This window comes from Pan paniscus, chromosome 20, assembly GCF_029289425.2.
Source record: "Pan paniscus chromosome 20, NHGRI_mPanPan1-v2.0_pri, whole genome shotgun sequence".
In the NCBI taxonomy this organism is placed as follows: Eukaryota; Metazoa; Chordata; class Mammalia; order Primates; family Hominidae; genus Pan; species Pan paniscus.
In genome coordinates this window covers 6670917-6691731 of record NC_073269.2, presented here as the reverse complement: position 1 = coordinate 6691731, position 20815 = coordinate 6670917, and the positions used below count along the sequence as shown (strand labels likewise).

General features: G+C 59.8%; 1 protein-coding gene across 2 annotated transcripts; it reads left to right on the top strand.

Annotated features, from left to right (window-relative positions):
* Nucleotides 1-487: 487 nt before the first annotated feature.
* LINGO3 (leucine rich repeat and Ig domain containing 3) lies at nucleotides 488-18851 on the top strand. 2 transcript variants are annotated; one of them, XM_055103314.1, is made up of 3 exons: nucleotides 496-585; nucleotides 13116-13257; nucleotides 16865-18851. In XM_055103314.1, the coding sequence occupies exon 3, from the start codon at nucleotides 16911-16913 to the stop codon at nucleotides 18687-18689; it is 1779 nt and encodes a 592-aa protein (XP_054959289.1). In that variant the 5' UTR covers nucleotides 496-585; nucleotides 13116-13257; nucleotides 16865-16910; the 3' UTR covers nucleotides 18690-18851. The 2 variants fall into 2 exon arrangements, with proteins under 2 accessions (XP_034802149.1, XP_054959289.1); XM_034946258.2 differs by lacking the exon at nucleotides 13116-13257 and having other exon boundaries at nucleotides 488-585.
* The last annotated feature ends 1964 nt before the right edge of the window (nucleotides 18852-20815 follow it).

Here is a 20815-nt window from a genome sequence, read left to right as displayed (position 1 = left end):
GGACCCTCACGGCAATAGGGAATCATGGCAGGTTCTGGAGCCCAGTGGCTAAGCTTCCTATGAGGGGCTTCCTCTGAGGGCCACATAAGGAATGGGCCTGGGCTGGGCTGTGGCAGATGTCCAGGTGCAGATGGTGGCGGCCTGGACTAGGGGTGGGGGACGGGGGGCAGAGGAGGCGATGGTAGCTTCCAGAAGGTTCCACACAGAACAACCTGCTGCACTTGGGGTGCCCCTGCGTTTAGTGCACGGCCGTCTCCGCAGGCTCACCCAGGCCGTGGGGACAGGAGGTCCTCGGACACGAAGCGCCCGGGATGCGCACGGAGGGGTTCTGCACCCGCCCTCCCAGTGTCCCCGCACCTGCGCCCACGTGGCCTCTCACACCTGCGGCCCCGGCCGCCGCGCACGCGGCCCAGCGCACTCCCCGCGCGCCCCCGCCAGGCGCGCCGAGGAGACCGGCGGGCGGTTGCGCGCGGCGGCGGCGCGCACGGCGGAGCCCGGGAGGCGGCAGCGGCGGCGGCTGCTCGTGTCGGCTCCGGGCGGCCCCCGCGCCGCAGCCCGCGCCGTGTCCGCGGCGGAGCCGCCCAGGTGAGTGGCCGCGCCGGGGCCCGGCGTGGGGCGCGCCCGCAGGCCTGGGGACCCCTCACCTGCACCCTGCGCCCCGCCGCCCAAAGCCCCCAACCCGCGACCCCATCCTCAGCCGGGGGAAATTGCCCCGCGCACCCCTCCCGGGCTCATCGCTCCTTGCCAGGCCCCCGACGCTCCCCCTGGAAACTTTGGGGGCGAACTCCCCACCCTGGGGTCCCCCCGCCCCTCCCCTGGGGCGCCAAGGAGCGGGGAACCGGGTGGGCATCTCACCGGGGCACTGGGGACGCTGGGAGGATGCGCTCCTCTCCAGGAGGAGATGAAGGGGGCACTGGTTGGGTCTGGGGTGTGGGGAACGTCCGAATAGAGCCTGCAGCCCGCGCCTTCCTGTCCTGTCTCCCCCGAGCCGGGTCTGGTCCAGCCTGGGGGTGCGAAGCTGGAAGACGCAAAGGGTATCTGGGGTCCACACCGGAGCCTGCTCCATCGCTGGAGCTGACGGCCCGGCCTGGCGGGGAGGGACCTGGGGGCATAGGGCTGGGTACCCCTGCTCTGGGGGCGTCTGAATAGCACCAGAAATGGTGGGCCTGGGCACCCTGAGTGGGTGCCCCCACCTTCCGGGCCTCTGGGGCCTGGCCAGGGGAGGCCCTGAGTCCCATTCAACAAGTTTGGGGGAGCAGCACCTCGTGCCTTGGTCCGGGCACAAGAAAAGCCCCGGGTCCTTACGCTGGAGACCACCATGTAACTGGGTTTCTCAACGTGTGCTTGGGGCCCTAACGGTGCCGGTGTCCCGGCCCCCCCAGTTCTGAGGAGTCAGAACTTCTGAGGCGATCGGCCCCAGAAGCTGCATTTTAGCAAGCGGTCCCTGGCTAAACCATGGACGCAGCGAGGCTGCAGACACCCTTGCTCCGGCGGGGGTGGGGAGCGGGCGTCTGCTGTGCAGTGGTATTCGCAGAGGGACGATCTGGGGCTTGGCTGGGGGGAACCTTCAGGGACAACAGAGCTGTGAGAACCAGAGCAACCCAGGAGGGCTCCCTGGAAGTGGCGTGGAGAGGATGCAGAAGGTGTGAGGTGTGAGTGGCCAGGTGGAGGACGCAGGCTGGAAACAGGTTCAGGGAGGGTGGTGCTGGCTTTATCAGGAGGCTGGTGCGGGGTGGGCTGCCGCGGCATGGCCTTACCCTGGCTGTTCTCTGAGCCGAAGCAGCAGCCATCGTCGGAGACAGGATCTGAGTGGGAAGAACCCACGGGCTTCCCCTGTAGACCCAGCTCCTGTCCCCATCTCGATGATGTGGGGTGGCAGGAAGGGGGCAGCGGGGCGGTGGGATGGGGGCTTAGGAGGGTTCAACTCAGCCTTCCCTGCCCCGCCTGTCTGGTCTCCACCGGTGACTTCCGGCAAATGACGTCCCCTCTCTCAGATCCACCCCACACGGGATTAAATGAGATGCTGCCCACCTCGGCTGCAGCGTGGTGCCGCCATAAAACAGATGCTCAGGTCACGATGGTTACAGCAGCAGCCCTGCCTGGCCTCCCTCAGCCTCAGCCGTCCACCCCCAGGGTAAGCCGGGACCTGAAGGTGCCTTGCTGAGTGGGAATAGAAGGCAGTTTGATGTCTCTTCCCACAGCACTGTCATTCCCCGGTGCCCCCTGAGTCACTACCTCGTCACCAGGTAGAGCCTCTTGAAGAACTCTGCGAGCAAAGTTGGCCCCGGGTGGGCCCCATCAAGCCGCCCACCACCACATGTCAATCTCGGGCCTCCAAAGAGCGCCCTTCACCCTCTAGTGGGGAGCTGGGATTTTGTGGGTAGGAGCTGGCGTCAGATCCAGGTTCAAATGCTGACTGTCTGCAGCTAAGTTGTGCGGTGAGCTGGGGGCCCACTCTGACCCTCAGTCTCCTTCTCTCCAAAACGAACTTTATTATTCCCCCTAGTCAGGGCTGGGCTAGTGGGTGAAGTGGCCGGTGTAGACACTGGGTGCTCCAAAACTGGTTCCAGATCTAGAGGCCCTGCCTGCAGAGGGCAGTCCACGGCCCCCTGTGTACAGGCTGGGAAGGAAAGTGGGTCGGGAGGCCCCCAGCCCCTCGAGGGGTTGACGGGGACTAACAGCAGATGGAAGTTAATTAGGGCTTAATGAATTGCCATGGATGAAGCCCCGGAAGGGCCTGGATCTAGGACAGAGGATGCAGGGGTCCTGGGGGACTGGCAGCGTGTCCCCAAAAGCAGACCTTGGAGGGCCACGTGCTGTGAGGGGCTGGGCCCCCTCCTCCCATATCCGTCTTAGAAGCTCAAACGGGGCATCCAGAGCACACTCCCCTTACTCCCACCGCCCTGGTTGTGGTGGGGGGCAGAGGGAGGGAGATGGAGGTCACTATGGGCCTGGGGACAGAGGGGGCCGCTACCACACCTCTCACCCCTGCCCCCTCTGGGTTTGGCCGGCCTCTAAGAGGGCCTTTCCCAAGGGAGATGTCAGCATCCCTTGCCCTGGGCGGGGACTGGAGGGAGGATGTGTTTGAGGTAACCTTGCAAGAGGGCCGAGGGGAAGAGCCCTGCTCAGAATAGAGGAGACGGATTGGAAGGGCCGGGGGCTTAGCCAGGAGCTGAGGGAGGGAGCTGCCCACGCCACCAGGCACCAAGAGGGTAGGGCCACCTCTGTTCTAGGGAGGGACCCCGGCCACTCACAGCCACACTCTGCCTTCTCCTTGAGCTAAGAGCTTTGAGGACCATTAGTCCAGGATCCATATCTAAGGACAGCTGGGGGTACAGGGAAGAGAGGCCTCCCTTGCCCAGGTCCTGCCGTGGGGGACAGTTTTGGGGAGGGGGTCCTCAAGGCTGGTGCCTGCACCGTGGTTGGTGCAGATCTCAGACCCCAAGGAGAGGTCAATGTCCCCTGCCTTCCACGCCCCAGAAGGCAGGTGCACAGATCCGGGAGGCCTCGAGCGACCTCCCTCTTCAAGACTGCAATGACCCTGATGAGTTCTGGCGGCTGTGACAGCAGTGGCTGGGAACCACACACATTTATTATTGCACCGTTCTGGAGGCCAGAGTCCAAAATGGGCCTCACTGGCGTAAAACCAGGGCATGAGGCTGGGTGTGGTGGCTCACGCTTGTAGTCCCAGCATTTTGGAAGGCCGAGGCAGGCAGATCACTGGAGGTCAGGAGTTCGAGACCAGCCTGGCCAACATGGTGAAACCCCATCTCTACTAAAAATACAAAAAATTAGCCGGACGTGGTGGCTCGTGCCTGTAGTTCCAGCTTCTCGGGAGGCTGAGACAGGAGAATCACTTGAACCTGGGAGGCAGAGGTTGCAGTGAGCCAAGATCGCACCAGCCTGAGTGACAGAGCGAGACTCTGTCTCAAAAAAAAAAAAAAAAAAAAAAAAAACAGGACATGGCCAAGGCTGGGCCCTCTTGCTGCGCATTCCAGGCGAAAATCCGGTTCCCATCTTTCCCATTGCCCAGAGGCACCCGCATCCCTTGGCTCAGGGCCCCACCCTATCCCTTCATAGCCTCAGCGCAGCCTCTTCCAGTCTCTGACTTTCACCCTCCCGCCTCCTCTCGTGAGGACCCTGTGAGGATGTTGGGCCTCTGGATGATCCGGGATGATCTCCTGATCTCACAATTCTTACTTAATCCCATCTGCAGAGGCCCTTTTTCCATGGAAGGGTGGCCTTATCTGCAGTTCCGGGGATTAGAACCGGCTGGCTGTGGGGAGGCCTTCATTCTGCCAACCCCATTCTGCCAACCCCAGGCCCCCCTTCCCTGTTTATTTTTTCCCATACCATGGCCTGCCGTGTGACAGTCGGCTTTACTTGTTCCTTCTGTTTCTTGCCCATAGACAGAAAGCAGGGATTTGTCTGTTTTGTTCACTGCTGTTTCTCTTAAAACCAGTGCCTGGCACACAGGCATTGTTTTTAAGTGCTTGTTGAATGAATGAATGAATGCTTGTTGAATGAATGTTTGTTGAATGAATGAATGAGGTGAACACATGGCCAGGAGCAGACCAGGGCCTAGGACTCTGGGCTCCTGACCCCAGCCGGCACCCAGTGGAGACTTCCCCGGAAGGAACCTCCTTGCCTGACTTCTCACTCGCTCAGCCCAGGGAAGTGACTGGGAACCCTGCAGTTCCCTTTTGCAGAAGAGGAAACTGAGGCTCAGAGACTTCGATGTCTCTGCCCAAGGCGGTCAGTGGCCGATTCAGGTGAGGACCCGTGAGTTCTTGCCCTGGCTCTGGAGTGGACAAGGGGCCATTGATTCAGCACCTGGTGTCCAGTTCAGCCTCCCCATGCTCCATCATCGGCCACAGCTCTGCGTGTGGGTAACCGGGTGGAGAGGGAGATAATAGTGCCCTGCTCTCTGGAGATGGAGGTACAGCCGAGAGTCAGGACTTGCCAGGTTTGGGTGAGGCAGGGCAACCTGGGGTCGGACCACGCAGAGCTGGACGCGCCTTCCAACTGCAACCCAGATCTCGCCATGCTCTTGCTCCATATCCTCCCATGGCTCCCCATTGCCTGTGGACGCAAGTCCGGACACCTCCCTGGGGGTTCAGTGCCCCGTGTGGTTTTGCCGTTGCCAGCTAGGGCTCCCACCCCCGCAAGCGCAGACACACCCCCGGCCAGCCTCGCCCCTCGCCTAGCTGTACCCTGCTGACCCCGGCTCCCCATCCAGGTCTCAGCTCAGACAGGGTCTTCCCTGGGCCCGTCGAACACAGCCACAGCCCGGAACAGACCCCCCCACAGCTCCCTGCTAGCTCCGCTCCTCAGCGCTTTTTTCAGACAATCTGCTCATTAGCTGGGCTGCACGATTCTCACCTGTTTGTGCCCCCACCTTGACGCTGGGGGAAAGACGCCAGTCCCTGGGGGCCACAGCCGGTCCGATTGCATTGATGCGAGATGTCCAGACGGGCCAATTCGCAGAGACAGGAAGCAGATGCGTGGGGGTCCGGGCTGGGGAGGGGCTGGGAGTGACTGCTGAAGGGGACGGGGCTTCCTTTTGGGGGTGATGGAATGTTCTGGAACTAGAGGTGCGGGCGGACGATCTGTGAATGTGCTAGAAGGCGTTGAATGGAACATTTGTAACAGGGCGTGGATGCGCCGCGCACAGGCTGTGGTGCTGCGGGCTTCTGCGTGGAAGCCGCTGTGCCTCCAGCACCCGCGCAGCACCAGGCACATGCTGGGGCTTAGGAAGAGGAGGAGAGTCCTGGGGTGCGATCGCATGGCGGGGGCCAGCACACGGACCACCCCCACTCCCGTCCACCACCGCCAACGCCCGTCCCTGCCGCCGTCCCGGCCCCCCTGCCAAAGGCCTCTGCGGCCTCAGCTGCGGCTGGTCGTGCATGGTAATGAGGCTCTGTCCTTGAAACACGAGTCCTCCCTCCACAGGGGTCGACGCCGCGCTCCCCCAGACTCCCGAGACCGGGCAGCAGAGCTCACCGAACCCGCCACCAGAGCGAGGGGCCCTGCAGGGGCAGACGGGCAGTCCGGGCCTGGTGGGACGTGCCCCTTGCTGGGGAGGGGAGGCAGGAAGGTTCTCGGTCGCCAACCCCAGCTCCGGCTTCGCGCCTGTGGACGGCGGGGCGCAGAGCCGAGGAGGTGACGTCACCCGAGGACACAGCTGTTCTCACCTCCGTGACGTTTATTACCAGCTGATGTCCCGTACACTGATTTCACGGTGTCACCCGCACCAGAATGTAAGCTCCTTAAGGACAGGGGGCCCGGCACGGTGGCTCAGGGCCTGTCATCCCAGCACTTTGGGAGGCTGGGGCGGGCTGATCACCTGAGGTCAGGAGTTCGAGACCATCCTGGGCAACATGGCAAAACCCTGTCTCTACTAAAAATCCAAAAATTAGCTGGGCGTAGTGGCGCATGTCTGTAATCCCAGCTACTCAGGAGACTGAGGCAGGAGAATCGCTTTAACCCGAGAGGCAGAGGTTGCAGTGAGCCTAGATTGAACCATTGCACTCCAGCCTGGATGACAGAGTGAGACTGTCTCAAAAAAAAAAAATAAATAAAATAAACTACCCACAAATAAATAAATAAAAATAAAAGAACAGGGACTTTCTGGCCTCTGTTCTCTGTTGTGTTTCCAGTTCATCGAAGGGCAACTGGTACATTTTCTTTTATTTTCCTTTTTTTTTTTTTTTTTTTTGAGATGGAGTCTCGCTCTGTTGCCCAGGCTGGAGTGCAGTGGTGCGATCTCAGCTCACTGCAACCTCCACCTCCCGGGTTCACGCCATTCTCCTGCCTCAGCCTCCCAAGTAGCTGGGACTACAGGTGCCCGCCACCACGCCCGGCTAATTTTTTGTATTTTTTAGTAGAGACGGGGTTTCACCATGTTAACCAGGATGGTCTCCATCTCTTGAACTTGTGATCCACCCTCCTCGGCCTCCCAAAGTGCTGGGATTACAGGCAGGAGCCACCCCACCCAGCCCCGGGGTCGCGTCTTGTACCTGCTTCCTCTCTGCTGTGTGGCCCTGAGCACGTCGCCGTCTGTCTCTGGGTCTCCGCCTCCCCGTGTAAAACAGGCTGAATCACCCTGGCTCCTCCTGGGGCATGAACTGGAGGCGCACTGTGTGCCAGCGTCCTCTACAGCAAGGACCCACTCAGGGAGGTTCTGCCCCGCGGGGGACTCTGGGCCGTGTCCAGGGACATTTGTGTCTGTCACGACTGGGAAGGGGGTGCTCCTGGCTTGGAGTGGGTAGAGGCCAGGGATGCTGCTCAGCACCCTGCAGTGCCCAAGACAGAATCATCCACATAAGATGTCCATGGGGCCAAGAAAGAGAGACCTGCATTAATTATTTAAATTAAAAAAAAAACACTAAATCTGTCCCCTGCTCACCCCAGACACCAGGATCAACTCCTGACCCAGCAGACGGTGTAAGCCAGGGGTCCCCACCTCCTGGGATTCACCTCCTCTCTCCCTCCCACTCAGGGCGTGGATTTCAACGTGCGCAGCCTCCTGGGACCTCAGCAGGGCTGAGGATCGTGGGATGCAGAGTCTCTTGGGGGTCTGTGGACTCCCCTAACCCAGAGGGTCTGAACCAGGGTGATTCTGCTCCCAGGGGACATTTGGTAAAGTCTGGGGACATCTGTGGTTGTCTCGACAGGGGGTGTCCCTGGCATGGAGTGGGTGGAGGCCAGGGACGCTTCTCAGCACCCTGCAGTGCCCAGGACGGCCCCACCCCAGAGAACGACCAGGCCCCAACGTTCACAGAGCCTGGGGGGACCGCGGTTTGCAGGGGCTGGCCTGATCCTCCCCCTACTCCAGTTCCATTCGGCAGCTGGGGACACCAAGGCCAGAACAGGAGGAGCGCGTTGAATGTTGGGGGCGAACTGGAGCCCGGCTGGAAGGAGAGGAGTTTGGGGTGGGGGACAGAGGCCTGGCAGTGGCGGGAGGCCCAGAGCGAGGGAGGACTCTGGCCTGTGGGAGAGGAAGGGTGGAGCTGGGGTTGGCTCCGCATGGCCGGGGTTACGCTGGGGTTCTGTGGGTCGCCCTGGGAGAGGTCAGGGATGGGGCTGGGTCCCTGGGCTGCAGTTCAGGTGGCTGGGACACACCATCAGGAGGTATCTGTGAGCAGATGGTGTTTCCATCCTGGGAGGACGGGAGGTAATGCCCCAGGTGGGTGGCAGCTTCCTGGGAGGGGGGTGGTCCGAGGGACCGATGAGGATGGAGATAGAGAGCCCTGAAAGTGTCGCCTTCCCCCAGGACCACAGCATGAGGACAAGGGAGGGGACAGAGGCCCCTAAAGAATCAGCCTGGGGCCAGGCGCAGTGGCTCACACCTGTCATCCTAGCACCTTGGGAGGCTGAGGCAGGTGGATCACCTGAGGTCAGGAGTTCGAGACCAGCCTGGCCAACAGGGTGAAACCCCGTCTCTACTAAAAATATAAAAATGAGCCAGGTGTGGTGGCATGCACCTTTAATCCCAGCTACTCAGGAGGCTGAGGCAGGAGACTCGCTTGAACCCGGGAGGCGAAGGCTGCAGTGAGCGGAGATCGCACCATTGCACTCTCAGCCTGGGTGACAGAGTGAGAGTCCGACTCAATAAAAAATAAAAATAAAAAAGAGGCCAGGCATGGTGGTTCACGCCTGTAATCCCAGCACTTTGGGAGGCCGAGGCCGGTGGATCACGAGGTCAGGAGATTGAGACCATCCTGGCTAACACAGTGAAACCCCATCTCTACTAAAAATACAAAAAATCAGCCGGGCGAGGTGGCAGGCGCCTGTAGTCCCAGCTACTTGGTAGGCTGAGGCAGGAGAATGGCATGAACCCAGGGGCGAAGCTTGCAGTGAGCCGAGATCGCACCACTGCACTCCAGCCTGGGTGTCACAGCAAGACTCCGTCTCAAAAAAAAAAAAAAAAAAAAGCCTGGGCGCAGTGGCTCACGCCTGTAATCCCAGCACTTTGGGAGGCCGAGGCGGGCGGATCACCAGGTCAGGAGATCGAGACCATCCTGGCTAACACGGTGAAACCCCGTCTCTACTAAAAATACAAAAAAATTAGCCGGGCATAGTGGTGGGCGCCTGCAGTCCCAGCTACTCGGCAGGCTGAGGCAGGAGAATTGCTTGAACATGGGAGGCGGAGCTTGCAGTGAGCCGAGATCGCACCACTGCACTCCAGCCTGGGCGACAGAGCGAGACTCCATCTCAAAAATAAAATAAAATAAAATAAAAAATAAGAGGCCAGGGAGGACAACCGGATGCATTCAGGGCACATGGTGAGCAGATGCAGCCCATGTACACAGAATCGAGCCTCCCACGTCCCCTCTCCAGGAACCAGTTCTTCCTCCCAAGTTGGGGAACACCAGACCCTTAGGGGACATGTCAGAAGCCCGAATCCAGCTGCCAGATCCCCCCTCCTGCCTCCCCCGCAGCACCCTGCAGAGGAAATGACAGGGCCAGGCCGTCGAGTAGGGGAGTCAGGGTTGTAAAACTAGGTCACAGCTTGAGTGGCCCCTGCTGGGCGCGAGGGATCAGCTGTGCTCTCATCCCAGGAGTAATTATAGAACCAGAGCTTGGAGGGTGCCCCGGAGGGCTCTTGTGCCTGTACCGTGACAGGCGAGGTCCAGAGAGGGTAGGATTCTCAACAGAGGTCACACAGCGCATCCGAATTGAGGGCTCCCGCCGGCACTTCTGCCACTGGATCAGTGTGACTGTGACCTAGCAATTCCAGACCTGTCATCTCTCCAGGAAACTTCCTGATTTTGCCCTTATCTGTGCTCTGTGGGAACTGCTTTAAAAAAAAATTCTTGGGCCGGGCGCAGTGGCTCACACCTGTAATCCCAGCACTTTGGGAGGCCGAGGTGGGCGGATCACGAGGTCAGGAGTTCGAGACCAGCCTGACCAACATGGTGAAATCCCATCTCTACTAAAAATACAAAAATTAGCCAGACCTGGTGGTGCGTGCTTGTAATCCCAGCTACTCGGGAGGCTGAGACAGCAGAATCTCTTGAACCCAGGAGGCAGAGGTTGCAGTGAGCTGAGATCACACCACTGCACTCCAGCCTGGATGACAGAGCAAGACTCTATGTCAAAAAAAAAAAAAAAATTATTGGCCCAGCACGGTGGCTCATGCCTCTGTTCCCAGCACCTTCGGAAGCCAAGGCAGGTGGATCACTTCAGCCCAGGAGTTCGAGACCACCCTGGGCAATAGAGTGAGACCCTATCTCTACAAAAAAATGAAAAAATTAACCAGGTGTGCTGGCACTTGCCTATAATCCCAGCTACTTGAGAGGCTGAGGTGGGAGGATCGCTTGAGCTGGGGAGGTGGAGGCTGCAGTGAGCCGAGATCACACCACTGCACTCCAACCTGGGCAACAGAGCAAGAACCTGTCTCCAAATAAATAAATAAATAAATAAATAAATTCCAACTTAAAAAGAAACCTCTAATTTAGAAAATGGACCAGGCCCAGTGGCTCACACCTATAATCTCAGCACTTTAGGAGGCTGAGGCAGGCAGATCACTTGAGCCCAGGAGTTTGAGACCAGCCTGGCTAACATAGTGAAACCCCATCTCTACTAAAAATACAAAAATAAGCTAGATGTGGTGGCGGGCGCCTGTAGTCCCAGCTACTCAGGAGGCTGAGGCAGGAGAATCGCTCGAAGCTGGAAGGCAAAGGCCTCCCAGGAGATCCTGCCGTTCCAGACTGGGCGACAGAGCAAGACCTTGTCTCAAAAAACAAACAGGCCAGGCGCGGTGGCTCACACTGTAATTCCAGCACTTTGGGAGGCCGAGGCGGGTGGATCACCTGAGGTTAGGAGTTTGAGACCAGCCTGACTAACATGGTGAAACCCCATCGCTACTAAAAATACAAAAATTAGCTGGGCGTGGTGGCGTATGCCTGTAATCCCAGCTACTTGGTAGGTTGAGACAGGAGAATCACTTAAACTCGGGAGGCAGAGGTTGCAGTAAGTTGAGATCGTGCCATTGCACTCCAGCCTGGACAACAAGAATGAAGGTCCATCTCAAAAAAAAAAAAAAAAAAGGCCGGGTGCGGTGGCTTATGCCTGTAATCCCAGCACTTTGGGAAGCTGAGGCAGGCGGATCACGAGGTCAGGAGATCGAGACCATCCTGGCCAGTGTGGTGAAATCCCGTCTCTACTAAAAATACAAAAATTAGCCGGGCGTGGTGGCGGGCGCCTGTAGTCCCAGCTCCTCGGGAGGCTGAAGCAGGAGAATGGCTTGAACCCGGGAGGCGGAGTTTGCAGTGAACAGAGATCATGCCACTGCACTCCAGCCTGGGCGACAGAGCGAGACTCTGTCTCAGAAAAAAAAAGAAAAAAGGGGAGGGAGGGTGCATGCCCGGGTCCTGGGGGAGCAGAGCAGGGTGAGGGGTCTGCACTGAGAGGAAAGAGCTTTTGCAGTATCTAGATGAGGCTAGGGTGGGGGCGAGGGCTGCTTGCTGCAGGGTCTTGCAGGCCAACAGATGGATGTTTCTCGCCTGAGAGCCGTGGGTAGGTTTACTTTATTCTTCTTCTTTTTTTTTTTTTTTTTTTTGAGACAGAGTCTTGCTCTGTCGCCCAGGTTGGAGTGCAGTGGCGCGATCTCGGCTCGCTGCAAGCTCCGCCTCCCGGGTTCACGCCATTCTCCTGCCTCAGCCTCCTGAGTAGCTGGGACTACAGGCGCCCGCCACCACGCCCAGCTAATTTTTTGTATGTTTTTTTAGTAGAGACGGGGTTTCACCATGTTAGCCAGGATGGTCTCGATCTCCTGACCTCGTGATCCGCCCACCTCGGCCTCCCAAAGTGCTGGGATTACAGGTGTGAGCCACCGTGCCCGGCCTATTCTTCTTTTTTAAAAACAGGGTCTTGCAGCCGGGCACGGTGGCTCACACCTGTAATCCCAGCACTTTGAGAGGCCGAGGCGGGTGGATCATTTGAAGTCAGGAGTTCGAAACCAACCTGGCCCACATGGTGAAACCCCGTCTCTACTAAAAATACAAAAATTAGCCGGGTGTGGTAGTGGGCACCTGTAACCCCAGCTACTTGGGAGGCTGAGGCAGGATAATCACCTGAACCCAGGAGGTGGAGGTTGCAGTGAGCTGAGATCATGCCATTGCATTCCAGCCCAGGCGACAGAGTGAGACCCTGTCTCAAAAAAAAAGAACCAAAAGACAGAGTCTCGCTCTGTTGCCCAAGCTAGAGTCCAGCGGCGCGATCTCAGCTCACTGCATCCTGGACCTCCTGGGCTCCAGTGATCCCCCCGCCTTGGTCTCCCAAAGTTCTGGGATGACAGGCGTGAACCACCGCACCCGGCCTGTGGGCTGGGATTACAGGTGTGAGCCGCCACACCTGGGCTGTGGGCAGGTTTTCACCAGTGGTTTTGTAAACACTGTGGAGCGGACAGTAAGGAGGGAGGTGCAGGGTGGGGGGGCAGAAAAAAGTGCCATCACCACCCTAGCACTCTTGTCCCCTCCTGTGACACAGCCCCTGAGTGTGCTGTCGGCAGGGCAGCAGCTCGCGAGAGAATGACCCAGAAAAACAGTGCTGGGAGGGAGCTTGCTGGGAGGGAAGGATTGCCTTCCCTGTAACATGCCCAGGTTGGGATTAAGGATGATTCCGGGGTAGGGGGGCATGCCCCCTCTCTCGCTCCCTCCCTTCCTCCCTCCCTCGAGTTTCCTATGTTCCCAAGCTGGGGGCAGGAGGACCAAGGCCTCCTGGGAACCAGGGGCCCCTCGCTTTTCTCTCGGTGGGACCACATTCTCGCCTGCGACACTTTCCTTTCCACCACACTCCGTGCTGTTCCACGCGGCATGTGAATGCCCAGTTTTGGCATCTGTACATATGTGTCCTGTCCACCTAAATCCAGAATTCAGTTTGGCGTTTCACCTTATTTATTTATGTATTTATTGAGACGGAGTTTCCCCTCTTGTCGCCCAGGCTGGAGTGCAGTGGCACGATCTCGGCTCACTGCCACCTCCGCCTCCTGGGTTCAAGTGATTCTCCTCCCTCAGCCTCCCAAGGAGCTGGGATTACAGGCGCCCATCACCACGCCCGGCTAGTTTTTGTATTTTTTAGTAGAGACAGGGTTTCTCCATGTTGCTTAGGCTGCTCTCGAACTCCTGACCTCAAGTGATCCACCCGCCTCAGCCTCCCGAAGTGCTGGGATGACAGGCGTGAGCCACCGCGCCCGGCAAGAGGATCTGCTGCTCTCACAGTTCTGGAGTCTGGAAGTCGAAGCTCAAGCAGGTCCAGCTTCCTTTGGGGGCTTTCGGGGAGACCCTTTCTGACTCTTACAGCTTCCAGTGGTAGCTGGCCATCCCTGGTGTCACTTGACTTGTGGATGAATCACTCCAGTCTCTGCCTGTGTTGTGACTTGGCCTTCGCCTGTGTCTCTGTGTCCAAATTTCCCTCTTATAAGGATGCCAGTCATTGAATTAGGGCTCTCCCTGCTCCTGCGTGACCTCATCTTAATGAATTACAGCTGCAAGATACAAACGCTGTCCTCACTTACGTACGATTCATCTCTGACATGAAGCAGTCTCCCGGGGCCCCGCGTCTGTTCGCTCTGGGATTAAATTCGCGTAGGCACTGGGGAGGCGGGAACTGCCTTTGCAGATGTTTAGCAAATGAGGATCGAAGGCCAGTGGGAACCGTGAGGAGACGCACAACCTGGTTTGGGCCAAGGGGCCTGGGGGGATGCCGAGGGGGGCTCAGCTGCCAAGATGCCAAAAATAGCCGGCCGGCTGGCGGGGGAGGCGGCCAAGCAGAAGAAGCTGGGCAATGCCGCCTGGTAGTTCTGGCTGCTTCCTCCCGCTCCCTCCAACCCCACCTCCACCCGCCACCCCAGCCCCCAGAATCTCGGCTGCAGCCAAGAGCTGGTAGGGGTGCAGCAGACTCCCAGGAGAGACGGAAACAGCCCAGGAGGCATAGCTACCAGGACCCACGGAGCATTGGCGCCTGTTCCTCTGGGCCACCACGGCTCCATGTCATCTGCCCCCCACCCAGAGGCCCCTCCTAACCCAGCTCCCCGCCCCCCTCCACTCTCTCCTTTAGCTTCACCAGACTCCGGCCACACCTCAGGGCCTCTGCAGTGGCTGTTCCCCCAGCCCACACACCCTTCCTCCAGAAAACCATGGGCTCTGTTCTGTTCAACTTTTGGGTCGGCCTGTTTCCTGCCAGAACACGGCGCCACAAACCCCGGGGGCTTTAAAACAACAGAAATATATGCCTTCCCAGCTCCGGAGGCGGAAGTCCAAAATCAAGGTGTCCGCAGGGCCGGGGGCCCTCTGGAAGCTCCCGGGGCGCGTCCTTCCTGCCTCTCCCAGCTTCCTGGGGCTCTCAGCAATCCCTGGCTTGTGGCTGTGTCACCCTAGCCTCTGCCTCCGTCTTCACACGGCTCTATTTCCCCTGTATGGGGCTAGGTGTGTGTCCAAGTCTCCCTCTTGTTGTAAGGACAGGAGTCGTTGGAAAAGGCTCACTGTAATCCACCGCAGTCTCATCTAGCCCTGCGCACATCTGTAAAGACCCTGATTCCAAATGAGGTCCCGTGCACAGCAGGCACGGAGGGCAGGACATGAACATACCTTTTTTTTCCCTTGAGACAGTCTCACTCTGTTGCCCAGTGGCTAGAGTGCGGTGGCACGATCACAGCTCACTGAAGCCTCAACTCCTGGGATCAAGTGATCCTCCCACCCCACATTCCCCTAGTTAGGACTATAGACGCACACCACCACGCCAGGCTAACTTTTGTATTTTTAGTTGAGACGGGGTTTCCCCATGTTGCCCAGGCTGGTCTCGAACTCCTGACCTCAGGTGATCCACCCACCTCGGCCTCCCAAAATGCTGGATTTACAGGCATGAGCCACCGCACCCGGCCTTGAACATTTGCGGGAACACAGTTCCACCTACAACAGGGTCTGAGATCAAATGTCATCTCCCTGTCTGTGGATGGGCCTGTCCTGGACATTTCATAGAAATGAGATCACACGGACGGGCGCGGTGGCTCACACCTGTAATCCCAGCACTTTGGGAGGCCAAGGCCGGCGGATTACCTGAGGTCAGGAGTTCAAGACCAGCCTGGCCAACATGGCAAAACCCCATCTCTACTAAAACTACAAACATTAGCTGGGCATGGTGGCGGGTGCCTGTAATCCCAGCTACTCAGGAGGCTGAGGCAGGAGAATCACTTAAACCCTGGGGAGGGGGAGCTTGCAGTGAGCTGAGATCACACCACTGCATTCCAGCCTGGGCCAGAGTGAGACTCCGTCTCCAAAAAAAAAAAAAAGGCCAGGCGCGGTGGCTCACTCCTGTAATCCCAGCACTTTGGGAGGCCAAGGAGGGCGGATCACGAGGTCAGGAGATCGAGACCATCCTGGCTAACATGGTGAAACCCCGTCTCTACTAAAAACACAAAAAATTAGCCGGGCGTGGTGGCGGGCACCTGTAGCCCCAGCTACTTGGGAGGCTGAGGCAGGAGAATGGCGTGAACCCGGGAGGCAGAGCTTGCAGTGAGCTGAGATTGTGCCACTGCACTCCAGCCTGGGTGACAGCGAGACTCCGTCTCAAAAAAAAAGAAAGAAAGAAATGGGGTCATACAGTGTGGCCTTTTGTGTCGCGTCTCTCACTGAGCATGGCGTCCTCAAGGTGCATCCCCACCGTGGCCTGGGTCAGAGCCTCACTCCTTTTCATGGCTGAGTCGTGTTCGTGTGTGGGTGGCTGCACGGTGCTGACCCATCCATTCCTTGGTGCACATTCCAGCCTTTTCCACTGTTTGGCTGTTACAGATGCGGCTGTGAATGTTCCCAGGTTTTCCGTGTGCTGTGTGTTCCATTCTCTTATGCAAAGACACCCAGGAGCGGGTGGGTGCGGTGGCTCACACCTGTAATCCCAGCACTTTGGGAGGCCGAGGCAGGTGGATCACCTGAGGTCAGGAGTTTGAGACCAACCTGGCCAATATGGTAAAACCCCGTCTCTACTAAAAATACAAAAATTAGCCGGATGTGGTGGCGGGCACCTGTAATCCCAGCTACTCAGGAGGCTGAGGCAGGAGAATTGCTTGAACCCGGGAGGTGGAGGTTTCAGTGAGCCGAGATCAAGCCACTGCACTCCAGCCTGGATGACAGAGTGAGCCTCCATCTCAAACAGACAAACAAACACAAACAAAACAAAACAAAAAAACCCAGGAGACTGGAATCGCAGCCACACGGTGGATCAATGCTGCTTTTTTTTTTTTTTTTTTTTTTTTTTTTTTTTTTGAGACAGGGTTTTTTGCTCTATCTCCCAGGCTGGAGTGCAGTGGCACGATCACAGCTCACTGTGGCCTCAACCCCCTGGGCTCAAGCAATCCTCCTGGCTCAGCCTCCTGAGTAGCTGGGACCACAGGTGCAGGCCACCATGCCTGGGTAAACTTTTCAATATTTCACAATTACTTGAAAACCAGCTAATTTTTAATTTTTTTTTTTTTTTTTTTTTTTTTTTAGAGACAGGGGTCTCACCGTGTTGCCCAGGCTGGAGTGCAGTGGCACAAGCATAGCTCACTGCAGCCTCCACCTCCTGGGCCCAAGCAATCCTCCTGCCTCAGCCTCCTGAGTAGCTGGGACCACAGGCCTACACCACCACATGCGGCTCATCTTTTATTTTTTTGTAGAGATGGGAGTCTTGCTATGTTGTGCAGGCTAGTCTCCAACTCTTGAACTCAAGCAATTCTCCCATCTCAGCCTCCCAAAATGCTGGGCTTACAGGAGCGAGCCGCCGTACTGGGACGGGTTAGGGGCGGGCTAGGGGGGCAGAGGCGCCGCGGAGGGGGGCTCGGTGCTAACGGTGCTAACGCTGCCCGCTCCCCGCCCGCCCGCAGGTGCGCAGGAGGATGGTGGCGCGGCCCTAGGCCCACGCTCCGCACCATGACCTGCTGGCTGTGCGTCCTGAGCCTGCCCCTGCTCCTGCTGCCCGCGGCGCCGCCCCCGGCTGGAGGCTGCCCGGCCCGCTGCGAGTGCACCGCGCAGACCCGCGCCGTGGCCTGCACGCGCCGCCGCCTGACCGCCGTGCCCGACGGCATCCCGGCCGAGACGCGCCTGCTGGAGCTCAGCCGCAACCGCATCCGCTGCCTGAACCCGGGCGACCTGGCCGCGCTGCCCGCGCTGGAGGAGCTGGACCTGAGCGAGAACGCCATCGCGCACGTGGAGCCCGGCGCCTTCGCCAACCTGCCGCGCCTGCGCGTCCTGCGTCTCCGTGGCAACCAGCTGAAGCTCATCCCGCCCGGGGTCTTCACGCGCCTGGACAACCTCACGCTGCTGGACCTGAGCGAGAACAAGCTGGTAATTCTGCTGGACTACACTTTCCAGGACCTGCACAGCCTGCGCCGGCTGGAAGTGGGCGACAACGACCTGGTGTTCGTCTCGCGCCGCGCCTTCGCGGGGCTGCTGGCCCTGGAGGAGCTGACCCTGGAGCGCTGCAACCTCACGGCTCTGTCCGGGGAGTCGCTGGGCCATCTGCGCAGCCTGGGCGCCCTGCGGCTGCGCCACCTGGCCATCGCCTCCCTGGAGGACCAGAACTTCCGCAGGCTGCCCGGGCTGCTGCACCTGGAGATTGACAACTGGCCGCTGCTGGAGGAGGTGGCGGCGGGCAGCCTGCGGGGCCTGAACCTGACCTCGCTGTCGGTCACCCACACCAACATCACCGCCGTGCCGGCCGCCGCGCTGCGGCACCAGGCGCACCTCACCTGCCTCAATCTGTCGCACAACCCCATCAGCACGGTGCCGCGGGGGTCGTTCCGGGACCTGGTCCGCCTGCGCGAGCTGCACCTGGCCGGGGCCCTGCTGGCTGTGGTGGAGCCGCAGGCCTTCCTGGGCCTGCGCCAGATCCGCCTGCTCAACCTCTCCAACAACCTGCTCTCCACGTTGGAGGAGAGCACCTTCCACTCGGTGAACACGCTAGAGACGCTGCGCGTGGACGGGAACCCGCTGGCCTGCGACTGTCGCCTGCTGTGGATCGTGCAGCGTCGCAAGACCCTCAACTTCGACGGGCGGCTGCCGGCCTGCGCCACCCCGGCCGAGGTGCGCGGCGACGCGCTGCGAAACCTGCCGGACTCCGTGCTGTTCGAGTACTTCGTGTGCCGCAAACCCAAGATCCGGGAGCGGCGGCTGCAGCGCGTCACGGCCACCGCGGGCGAAGACGTCCGCTTCCTCTGCCGCGCCGAGGGCGAGCCGGCGCCCACCGTGGCCTGGGTGACCCCCCAGCACCGGCCGGTGACAGCCACCAGCGCGGGCCGGGCGCGCGTGCTCCCCGGGGGGACGCTGGAGATCCAGGACGCGCGGCCGCAGGACAGCGGCACCTACACGTGCGTGGCCAGCAACGCGGGCGGCAACGACACCTACTTCGCCACGCTGACCGTGCGCCCCGAGCCGGCCGCCAACCGGACCCCGGGCGAGGCCCACAACGAGACGCTGGCGGCCCTGCGCGCGCCGCTCGACCTCACCACCATCCTGGTGTCCACCGCCATGGGCTGCATCACCTTCCTGGGCGTGGTCCTCTTCTGCTTCGTGCTGCTGTTCGTGTGGAGCCGCGGCCGCGGGCAGCACAAAAACAACTTCTCGGTGGAGTACTCCTTCCGCAAGGTGGATGGGCCGGCCGCCGCGGCGGGCCAGGGAGGTGCGCGCAAGTTCAACATGAAGATGATCTGAGGGGTCCCCAGGGCGGACCCTCCCCTCCCCTCCCCCGCGGGCCGGTCCCTCGCGTGTCCACCTATGCATTTTCCGGAGGGGAAGGGGGCGGCTGCACGGCGCTCCCCAGGCAGAACTTCCCCTTTTTTTGTAGACGCCCAACCGCAGGACTGTTTTTCATCAGCATGCGTCTTTTTTGCAGTTTCTCAAGCGTTTTCTAAAGATTTCAACCCGTCTTCCTGTCCCTGCTATGGTGGCTGAGCTGGGGGGTGGGGGTGCGGGCTGCAAGGATGGGGGGATGGGCTCCCGTCTACCAACCCGGAGTGGCTGGGGGCGCTCAGAGACCCCAGGATCCTCAGGGCCCGCAATTCACACCAAGGAGGCACAAGACTGCTGCCCCCAAGCCCTGGGCTTCCGCTCCCCCAGCCCTTTGTACACAGATCGCATCGTGGAGACGGTGGACACCCGGGTCCCACAAAGGGCCCCACAGCCCCAAGGGGAGGGTGCGCAGAAAGTCTGCATTGTTCACACCTGGCCATCCTACACCCCACACCCAGAGACACACTCACACCTGGAACCCAATCACACAGGTGCAACACACCTCACACCCAGCCGACACTAAAACCAGACCCGGGGCACCAGAGCTGACCACAGGGGCAGGCAGGGCTCTCGTGAGAGCAAAGCTCACACCCGGGACAGGCGCAACTCACACCCGGGACACACAGCTCACACCCAGGACACACACAGCTTACACCCGGGACACACAGCTCACACCTAGGACACACACAGCTCACACCCGGGACAGGCACAGCTCACACCCAGAACACACAGCTCACACCCGGGACACACAGCTTACACCCGGGAAACACAGCTCACACCTGGGACACACAGCTCACACCCAGGACACACTCAGCTCACACCCGGAACACACAGCTCACACCCAGGACACACAGCTCACACCCGGAACACAGAGCTCACACCCGGGACACAGCTCATACCCAGGACACACTCAGCTCACACCTGATACAAGCACAGCTCACAGTGGAACACACAGCTCACACCCGGGATACAGCTCACACCCAGGACACACTCAGCTCACACTGGAACACACAGCTCACACCCAGGACACAGCTCACACCCAGAACACAGAACTCACATCTGGGACACACACAGCTCACACCCGAGACACACACGTCACACCCAGCTGACACTAAAACCAAGCCCTGGGCACCAGAGCTGACCACAGAGGCAGGCAGGGCTCTCGTGAGAGCACAGCTCACCCCAGGGACATGCTCAGTTCACACCTGGGACAGGCACAACGCATAACTGAGACACAGCTCACACCTGGGACACACAGCCCACCCCAGCGCCTGCTCAGCTGAGCATCTCCCAGCCGACCTCGGGGCCTGGGCTCAGGTCTTGCTGAGGACCCAGCACACACGGTGGTCACAGTCGGGGTCCACACGCCCTGTCCTCCGTCCTCCCCACAGCCCAGCAGGGCTGTCCACAAGAAGGAGCCGTCACCCCAGCCCTCCGCCTCCCTCCACTGCCACGTGCTTCCCAGAACAGCAGGCAAGAGAGGGCCACCCCACAAGGGAGAGGTGGCCACCCTGCAGGACCATGGCTTCTGGGGTGCTGAGTGTCCTTCTGAATGGGTCTACTGGAGGGACTTTTGCCCCTAGGTACACACTGACCTCTGAGCTGGCCTCAGACAAGCCCTGAGCATGGCCCCATCATGGCCGGCCCTGCTGACCCATGGCTCAGGTGGGGAAGGAGACCAAAGAGCACAGGGGGTTCCCGGGGGTCCCGGCTACATGCGGTGCAGTGTAGTGACAAGAACAAGGCGGGAACAAGGGCTTCACCCTGCAGGGAGGCCTGGACCCGGGTCCTCGGGAGAAGGTGATGGAGGAAGCTCGGTCTCTGCACCTGCAGAGGTGGGGCAGATCCAGGACCAAAGCTGGGGTCACAGGCCGACTGCGGCTCAGGTCAAGGAAGAGCTTCCCTGAGGTCACCGCCCGGTTGCTCTGCAGATGGTGGGCATCCTGTCACGGGGGGTAAACAAGCAGGAGCTGAGGTTTTGCAGAAGGATTCAGGCACCAGACCAGGACCACAGGGACCATCTGTGACCTGGCCTCCTCACAGCCAGT